The sequence below is a fragment of the Mizuhopecten yessoensis genome, unplaced genomic scaffold, assembly GCF_002113885.1.
Source record: "Mizuhopecten yessoensis strain PY_sf001 unplaced genomic scaffold, ASM211388v2 scaffold11031, whole genome shotgun sequence".
Taxonomy (NCBI): Eukaryota; Metazoa; Mollusca; class Bivalvia; order Pectinida; family Pectinidae; genus Mizuhopecten; species Mizuhopecten yessoensis.
In genome coordinates, this window is record NW_018408844.1 from 330,239 (window position 1) to 340,498 (window position 10,260).

Sequence of the window (10,260 nt, forward strand, 5' to 3'; positions counted from 1 at the left end):
GGTAATAGTAAACAGGGTGATAGTAACCAGGACAATAGTAACCTAAATGATGGTAACCTGGACGATAATAACCAGGGCAATAGTAACTAGGGTGATAGTAACCTGGACAATAGTAACCAGAGTGATAGTAACTAGGGTGATAGTAACCAGGACAATAGTAACCAGGACAATAGTGACCACATTGATGGTAACCTGGACGATAATAACCAGGGCAATAGTAACCAGGGTGATAGTAACCAGGACGATAATAACCAGGGTGATAGTAACCTGGACAATAGTAACCAGGACGATAGTAACCAGGACCATAGTAACCAGGATGATAGTAACCAAGGCAATATTAATCTGGACAATAGTTACCACATTGATCGTAACCAGGACGACAATAACCAGAACGATAATACGGGCCGGACAATAGTAACCAGGACGATAATAACCCGGGCAATAGTAACCTGGACAATAGTAACCAGGACGATAGCAACCATGACCATAGTAACAAGGATGATAGTAACCAGGGCAATAGTAACCAGGACAATAGTAACCAGGGCAATAGTAACCTGAACAACAGTAACCAGGGCAATAGTAACCAGGGTGATAGTAACTAAGACAATAGTAACCATGGCTATAGTTACCTGGACAATAGTAACCAGGACAATAGGGTGATAATAACCAGGACGATAGTAACCAGGACAATAGGGTGATAGTATTATTAGTAACCAGGACGATATTAACTAGAATGTTAGTAACCAGGGCAATAGTAACAAGGACAATTGCAAAGTTAACATGAAAATCTCACTTCTACAGGGAAGGTCAAGGTCGTACTTCTACACCTTACTTAACAGAAGGTCTAAAGACTTTCAACATGGAAATATAATAGAATTGATGATGAAACATCATATATTTGGATATTTACATGAATGCAGTTTTAGTGATGATGAAAATTGAATGTTATTTTTTTTTCTTCAACTTTTACCAGGAGAAAGAAAAGAAGAAGTTTCTCTTCAGCAGTAGTACAGCCAAGAAGGAGGTTGCCATTGGAGACCAGAGACAAGCTGAGGTAATAAATAAAAATACCTGAAGTGATAAAAAAATGTTTTGAACCTTTGACTGTTGTTTTTGTGGTTAATAAAATAAAACTTTCAGTACCTTACCGACTTTTAGAGATGTGCTCCTAACATACTTAGCCATTGAGAAGGTTGATAGCTTTGCATACTCAAGTTATTTAGATAAAATAGAATTGTGTGTTCTCTGTTTCAGTGGATTGCCAATAAGATCAAGGAAACCATGATGAGAGGAAAGTAATCACAGAACATTGTAACTATTTATATAATTATCCTGCCACCTAGTGAGCAAACAAGTGCTGCCACCTAGTGAGCAAACAAGTGCTGCCACCTAGTGAGCAAACGAATGCTGCCAGCCAGTGAGCAAATGAGTGCTGTATGCCAAAGTGCTGCCACCTAATGCTGTGTCTAGTCAGAATTCAGTAGCCAGTAGCTACACTGACATTATCTCATCAGCTGTAACAGAACATTGACCAAGTCACAGCACGCAGAAAAACATGATAATTTGATTCTTTTTATGTCAGGATGTATGTCACTTTAACATTGAAGCTTCTGACTGACCTGTATATTAAGCTACGCCTTTGAAAGTGTCTTAAATTGCCAGACGATTTACTGTACATGTATAGTTTACTTCTGTTTGGGACACCACCTTTTAGTGCTTTATTCACAAATCTGATTTAAATTTAAAAAAAAAAAAATGTCATGTAAATAATTCAGCCTGCCAATGTTGGCATATAGAGTGCACCATGAGATTTACTGCTAAAATAGCAGACTGCTTATTTATGTTTGTTTTTATGGTAAATAGGTGTTAAGATTTCTATGTTAACCTGGTGTTATCTTCATTTGATCAGTTTTGTACAAAAGTTACAAGGGGAAGAGAACTCATGCAATAAAATCGTGTTTCCTGGTAAAATTAGAAAGCCATGTGAGTTACTGTTGTAAGGATGTGTGTATCATTCCTTTGATCTTATTTTTATTTTTACATTACAAATCCCTTTGCTTTTCTATTCAATATACAAATCCACGCTCAAATATGTTGTGTCATTTTTGGTTCATTGAAGTAAGGATTGTATTCCTATACAAGTGTCTATAAATAGTGTTACGTTCTATAAATAGTGTCACGGTCTATAAATAGTGTCACGTCTGTGATAACAGTGAATACAAATTGAACATGCAGTAAAATTTTACTTTAAAATCTATGTTTACATATTGGAATGAAAGGCATTAAAGCATGTTTGCTGTTTACTAATTGGCATTTGATTTTACAGTTTGAAATCTTCCTTTTATTAGCTCACCTGGCCCGAAGGGCCATGTGAGCTTATGCCGTACTGCGTCGTCCATCGTCCGTCTGTCAACTTTTTCTTTTGAACGAGGGTCATGATATTTGGTCAGTAGGTACCTGGGATGGAGTGCTATAAAGTTTCCACATTAAAATGACCTTGACCTACTTTCAAGGTCACAGCGGTCAAATATGTTAAAAATTTCAAACAACAATATCCTAAGAACCATTTGAACTAGAGTCATGATACTTGGGTATGTTATGTAGACCAGCAGTTCGAATATTTTTTTTGGTTACGTATATGAGGTCAAAGGTCAACTTTAAGTGCTAGTTTGGGGTCAAATGTCAACTTTGGTTAAAAGCTTTAACAGTCTTCTTCCCAAGTTCCATAAGGCCCAGGGTCATGATATTTAGCAAGTAAGTACCTGGGATGTGGTGCTATAAAGTTTCCTCATTAAAAAAACCTAGACCTGCTTTGAAGGTCACAGGGATCAAATATGTTAAATATTTCAAACAACAATATCCTAAGAACCATTTGAACTAGAGTCATGATACTTGGGTATGTTATGTAGACCAGCAGTTCGAATATTTTTCTCAGTTACAGTTATGAGGTCAAAGGTCAACTTTAAGTGCAAATCGGGATTCAAATGTCAACTTTGGTTAAAAGCTTTAAAATTAAAATTTAAAGTTTCAAACAAAAATATCTTCAGAACCGTCAGAACCGTTTAAGAGATGTTAAAATGTCTTGTGTTCTAGTTACCAAATGGTCTTAAGTTACCTATATGTCAGTTGCATGTAACACAAGAAACAGGTGAGCGATACAGGCCCTCTGGGCCTCTTGTTCAATGGTGTAGAGGACCTGGGAGGGATGGGCTGATGTAGAGGACCTGGGCCGGGTGGGCTGATGTAGAGGACCTGGGCTTGGTGGCTGATGTAGAGGACCTGGGTGGGGTGGGCTGATGTAGAGGACCTGGGCGGGGTGGGCTGATAAAGAGGACCTGGGCGGGTTGGGCTGATATAGAGGACCTAGGCCGGGTGGGCTGATATAGAGGACCTGGGCCAGGTGGGCTGATATAGAGGACCTGGGCCAGGTGGGCTGATATAGAGGACCTGGGCTGGGTGGGCTGATATAGAGGGCCTGGGCTGGGTGGGCTGATAAAGAGGACCTGGGCGGGTTGGGCTGATATAGAGGACCTGGGCGGGGTGGGCTGATATAGAGGACCTAGGCCGGGTGGGCTGATATAGAGGAACTGGGCCAGGTGGGCTGATATAGAGGACCTGGGCCGGGTGGGCTGATATAGAGGACCTGGGCGGGGTGGGCTGATATAGAGGGCCTGGGCTGGGTGGGCTGATATAGAGGGCCTGGGCTGGGTGGGCTGATATAGAGGACCTTGGCCAGGTGGGCTGATATAGAGGACCTGGGCCAGGTGGGCTGATATAGAGGGCCTGGGCCGGGTGGGCTGATATAGAGGGCCTGGGCCGGGTGACTTCTCTAGACCAGGAAGCTGAATAGTGCATTAATTTAGAGTTTGGAGCTCCCAAGTTTGACCTCTAGTCTGACCCCAATGACATCACTTGTTGGTCACCCAGCTCAGTCTGACTGACATCTTTGTCCTTCCATTTATTAAATGGCGAAATATTGGACGTACAAACTTGTGTATTCTTTCACAAATGTAAGGAGTTACTCGGCTGTATGTGTTGTTTATTAGTAGGGACCTATTAGCTTGTTTGACTTTTTGTTTCTGTTTATACTTTTTCTTAGTTATTTGTTTCTGTTTGTGCTTTTTCTTAGTTATTTTATGGCAAATTATTTTATATGTAATGATGTTTTAGTTTAAATAATAATAATAATAATATACAACATTTATATAGCACCCTATATAATTTGTAAAATTACTCTAAGGCGCTTTAATTTAATTTAATTATATAAAATATTATTTTGATTTTATATAGCGTGCAATGTCATTTTCATTTGTTTTTTCATATTTATTTTCATGATTTACATATACTGTAGTGCTTCGTTAAATAATGCTTCGCAAGAAAAATGGGAAAAGTTTAGATTGTCAAAGAATTTATTTTTTTTTTAAATACTGAATATTTGTTTTCAAATTCCAGGTTATGTGATCATGAGCAGAGGGATATGTAAAAGGTGTTATTTAACTAAAATCCTATCAACTTTAAAATATTTTGCTGTATGAAATTTACACCATCCGCGTCTTTAAATTGAGATATTTTCTAAATATCGATTGTGACATGATCCGCAGATGCACAATTATGAATAAAATATTTTTTGAAATTATGTGAGAGAGAAAAAACAATTATAATTTAATCAATCTCTTGAGAAAATACTGCCTAGTATTTTTGAAATCAAAATGCAAGTCTTTTTACTATAGAAGAGCAGAGACGTATAATACGTCTCTGAGAAGAGTATCTATAAAATTTATTTTCTGTTGTACTTGTTGCAACTTATTACATATATAATAAAAGTATGCTTTCATTTACTTTTTGAGCATTAATACATGGGCCAATTTTCTCCTTTTTAAAGGTACAGATTCCTTTTCTGTGGAAATGTCCCGGTCTTGTATGACCCTAACCTCCACCCCATTCCTTTTCTGTGGAAATGTCCCAGTCTTGTATGACCCTAACCTCCACCCCATTCCTTTTCTGTGGAAATGTCCCTATAGTCTTGTGTGTCCCTAACCTCCACCCCATTCCTTAGTGTAGCTTGTGAGCAGGTTTTGAATTACAATGCTCCATTATATGTACCAGACAACTCCTTTCCTTTGGGGTGTCATTTTTTAGACTGTCACCTGTTGCTTTAGAGATCATGGTTATTAGGTCATCTAGCCAAAGTTTTAAGGGAGAATAGACATCAGGAGGCATAGATGTGCCATATTTTGAGGAAAATAAACGTTTGGAGGTGAACATTTAGCAAATTTATTTTGATTTTGTTTTTATTGACTGTATTGCACTTAATGCAGTGCTGAGAAATGTTTGTGTTTTTGTGAAGAATTCTGAGGAGTATTAGTTTGGCGACTGTCAATAGTCCACATCAATTCTGTCAGAATGGAAACTTAATTCGCCCATTCTACATTTACTATATTTTTTCCTGATACTAAGCATAATAACCAATTTATGACAACTACTGTATATCTACAGATTTTAGTAGAGAAATCATGTAGTTAATGTTCCCCAATAGTTCTGGCCTGCTGTATCTATTATATGTTAGAACCTTACAGCTTTTATTTTGTCGTCACAATATCACATTATTAAACAAGTCCGTCCTGGCTGTGTCGGACTGTTTACAGAATCTTGCCACTGATACTGTGATACTTGGGATAGTTACGGTCTGTCGGACTGTTGGTAAAACACTTATACTTACATGTACTGTTGTGAATGTTTAACAAAATAAATAAATTGAAAAATATTGCTGAAATTTAACAAACTGAATTGTTGTCTTTTAGGAAAACCATAGACAGCCGGCGATCGACCCAGTCCAGTTCTGCTACATTCCTCCTCCCTTTTTCTGAAACTTATCCTCTGAAGACAACCCTATTTATAACCCAGGTTCGGTATCCCCTTGCCAAGCATCACTCAGAACTTGAAACAAGGGTTGGTCACAGGTACCACTGTACTGGACTGAGTTGACCACCGGCAACGATAACTTCACAAACTTGACTACTATGTAATCCATAACAACTCCCTTCTTGTGATATCATCATTCTTACATAACCGACAACAACGAGTACTTCTCAGCAATATCTGTTCTCCTCCTCTATCTGTGGACTCGGGGGTACCACAAGGTACCGTCCTCAAACCTCTACTTGTTCTCCTCTATCCGTGGACTCGGGGGTACCACAAGGTACAGTCCTCGAACCTCTACTTGTTCTCCTCCTCTATCTGTGGACTCGGGGGTACCACAAGGTACAGTCCTCAAACCTCTACTTGTTCTCCTCCTCTATCTGTGGACTCGGGGGGGTACCACAAGGTACAGTCCTCGGACCTCTACTTGTTCTCCTCCTCCATCCGTGGACTCGGGGGTACCACAAGGTACAGTCCTCAAACCTCTACTTGTTCTCCTCCTCTATCTGTGGACTCGGGGGGTACCACAAGGTACAGTCCTCAAACCTCTACTTGTTCTCCTCCTCTATCTGTGGACTCGGGGGGTACCACAAGGTACAGTCCTCAAACCTCTACTTGTTCTCCTCCTCTATCCGTGGACTCGGGGGTACCACAAGGTACAGTCCTCAAACCTCTACTTGTTCTCCTCCTCTATCCGTGGACTCGGGGGTACCACAAGGTACAGTCCTCAAACCTCTACTTGTTCTCCTCCTCTATCCGTGGACTCGGGGGTACCACAAGGTACAGTCCTCAAACCTCTACTTGTTCTCCTCCTCTATCCGTGGACTCGGGGGTACCACAAGGTACAGTCCTCAAACCTCTACTTGTTCTCCTCCTCTATCCGTGGACTCGGGGGTACCACAAGGTACAGTCCTCAAACCTCTACTTGTTCTCCTCCTCTATCCGTGGACTCGGGGGTACCACAAGGTACAGTCCTCAAACCTCTACTTGTTCTCCTCCTCTATCCGTGGACTCGGGGGTACCACAAGGTACAGTCCTCAAACCTCTACTTGTTCTCCTCCTCTATCCGTGGACTCGGGGGTACCACAAGGTACAGTCCTCAAACCTCTACTTGTTCTCCTCCTCTATCCGTGGACTCGGGGGTACCACAAGGTACAGTCCTCAAACCTCTACTTGTTCTCCTCCTCTATCCGTGGACTCGGGGGTACCACAAGGTACAGTCCTCAAACCTCTACTTGTTCTCCTCCTCTATCCGTGGACTCGGGGGTACCACAAGGTACAGTCCTCAAACCTCTACTTGTTCTCCTCCTCTATCCGTGGACTCGGGGGTACCACAAGGTACAGTCCTCAAACCTCTACTTGTTCTCCTCCTCTATCCGTGGACTCGGGGGTACCACAAGGTACAGTCCTCAAACCTCTACTTGTTCTCCTCCTCTATCCGTGGACTCGGGGGTACCACAAGGTACAGTCCTCAAACCTCTACTTGTTCTCCTCCTCTATCCGTGGACTCGGGGGTACCACAAGGTACAGTCCTCAAACCTCTACTTGTTCTCCTCCTCTATCCGTGGACTCGGGGGTACCACAAGGTACAGTCCTCGGACCTCTACTTGTTCTCCTCCTCTATCCGTGGAACAGGGGGTACCACAAGGTACAGTCCTCAAACCTCTACTTGTTCTCCTCCTCTATCCGTGGACTCGGGGGTACCACAAGGTACAGTCCTCGGACCTCTACTTGTTCTCCTCCTCCATCCATGGACTCGGGGGTACCACAAGGTACAGTCCTCAAACCTCTACTTGTTCTCCTCCTCTATCCGTGGACTTGGGGGTACCACAAGGTACAGTCCTCAAACCTCTACTTGTTCTCCTCCCCCATCCGTGGACTCGGGGGTACCACAAGGTACAGTCCTCGGACCTCTACTTGTTCTCCTCCCCCGTCCGTGGACTCGGGGGTACCACAAGGTACAGTCCTCGGACCTCTACTTGTTCTCCTCCTCTATCCGTGGAACAGGGGGTACCACAAGGTACAGTCCTCAAACCTCTACTTGTTCTCCTCCCCCATCCGTGGACTCGGGGGTACCACAAGGTACAGTCCTCGGACCTCTACTTGTTCTCCTCCCCCGTCCGTGGACTCGGGGGTACCACAAGGTACAGTCCTCGGACCTCTACTTGTTCTCCTGTTCGTTAATGACCTTCCTGAATCTGTTCTTTCCAATGCTAATCTCTTTGCTGACAATTGTCTCCTCTATCAAGTCATCAACACTGTCAGAGGCTGTGAGCTACTCCAGCAAGATTTGGTAAACCTTCAGAAATGGGAATCTGATTGGCAAATGAATTTGAATGAAGATAAATGCTTTAAATTGTCATCATTTTTCACTTCATCAGCAATCACTCTAAGTTGTTCCAGAGAGCAAATATCCGGGATTAACACTGTCACACGATGGTGTCTAAAAGTGAAAGTTTTATCAAACAGCTTTTGCATCCAAGTGTGGTGTAGTATTCCAACACGTAGACATGGAACGCATAAACTTGCATTCAATTTGGTTTCTCATAATCGCGAACGTTGGTCAATTGAAAAATAAAAACCACCGGCAGTTTAGTTTAATTGTATACCCATGAGTATACCTGAACAACCAATTCATGTCTAGTGTCAATCAAACTGTCACTGTCACGATTAAATGTGAATAAAATGATAGTTTAAAAGATTTGTTTCATTGAAATATTGCTTTAGATGTCGGCGGAAATCAAGATATGATAATGGCCCTTCCCCAGTTCATGATTTTTTTTGTGTTTCACTTAAATCAGTAACATGCAACCGTTTCAAAGTTATGGCTAAGAAATCAAGTCCCTAGGGGTGGGGCCAGAACCCAGAGTCAATTGTTATATCACGAATGTGTTTCTCTTGTTGCTCAGCAATTGTTTACATGGTTATAGGGTGGGGATCTCGATAATGACCAAGTTGAAAATTCTGTTTGGCCCTGCCCCTTAGACCTGTTTGGCCCCGCCCCTTAGACCTGTTTGACCCCGCCCCTTAGACCTGTTTGGCCCCGGCCCTTAGACCTAGGGGTCGGCCCTTCCACCCCAGCCACCAAGGAATGCTCCAAACCAAACATAGTTCCAGAGAAGGAGTCGCTTAAGCATAATGGCAAAATAGCCCCTCAGCCCCCGTTTATACAAAAGTGAATTCCTCTTGCCCAAGGATGTTCTAGATTGAATTTGGTTCAAATCCCTCTATTCATACAGCAGAAGATTTTTTTTAAATGATTTACATAAATTTCCCCTATTAGGGCCTCGCCTCTTAGTCCCAAAGGGGGCGATACCTTCATTTTTAAAAAAAATTGAGTCTCTTTCACCTAAGGATGCTCTACACCAAATTTGGTTTGAATCCCTCCATTCATCCAGCAGGAAAAGGATTTTAAACATTTCCCCCTATGTTCTACCTAAGGGGCCCGCTTCTCTGCCCCCAGGGGAGCCACAACCTTTGTTTATACAAAAGGGAATTCCTTTTGCCCAAGGACAACAAATTTCATTAAAATCACACTATTTGTACAGAAGGAGAAAAATTTAAATGATTTACCTAAATTTCCATATTAGGGCCCGCTCTCTGCCCCCAGGGGAGCTGAATTCTTCATTTATTTAAAATTGAGTCCCCTACACACAAGTATGCTCTACACCAAATTTTGGTTCACATCCCTCCATTCATACATGAGTAAATGTCAACAGAATACATGTATAAAATTAAAGATGCGTACAATTTAATGTCTTCATTAAAACCTACTCTTGTTGCAGTTTTATACAAAACCAACAGTTTAGATGTTCGCTGAATGAAACTGGTCTTCTCCGTCTCCATAATAGTCTCCATCAAGTTGGGCATGTTTCTTCACTAAGGATTGTTTAAGTAGGATACTCAGCAGTAGATGTCCCTAAAAACAGATGAAAAGCCTGCCGTTGATGATTGTGGTGTGATGTGTTCCAATGTCACGATTGTGGTGCTGTGTTCCATGTCACGATTGTGGTGCTGTGTTCCATATCACTATTGTGGTGCTGTGTTCCATATCACGATTGTGGTGCTGTGTTCCATGTTACGATTGTGGTGATGTGTTCCATGTCAAGATTGTGGTGATGTGTTCCATGTCACGATTGTGGTGATGTGTTCCATGTCACAATTGTTGTGCTGTGCTTTCTGTGTCACGATTGTGGTGATGTGTTCCAATGTCACGATTGTGGTGCTGTGTTCCATGTCAAGATTGTGGTGATGTGTTCCATGTCACGATTGTGGTGATGTGTTCCATGTCACAATTGTTGTGCTGTGCTTTCTGTGTCACGATTGTGGTGATGTGTTCCA

General features: G+C 41.9%; 1 protein-coding gene across 1 annotated transcript in view; it reads left to right on the forward strand.

Moving 5' to 3' along the window:
- The window catches only part of LOC110464761 (vacuolar protein sorting-associated protein 13A-like), a 188,059-nt gene extending 185,646 nt beyond the window's left edge, over nt 1-2,413 (forward strand). The window contains exons 80-81 of the mRNA XM_021520142.1: nt 974-1,054; nt 1,255-2,413. Coding sequence (XP_021375817.1) covers nt 974-1,054; nt 1,255-1,299 — 126 coding nt within the window. The 3' untranslated portion in view covers nt 1,300-2,413. The remainder of the gene's footprint in view (nt 1-973; nt 1,055-1,254) is intronic.
- The last annotated feature ends 7,847 nt before the right edge of the window (nt 2,414-10,260 follow it).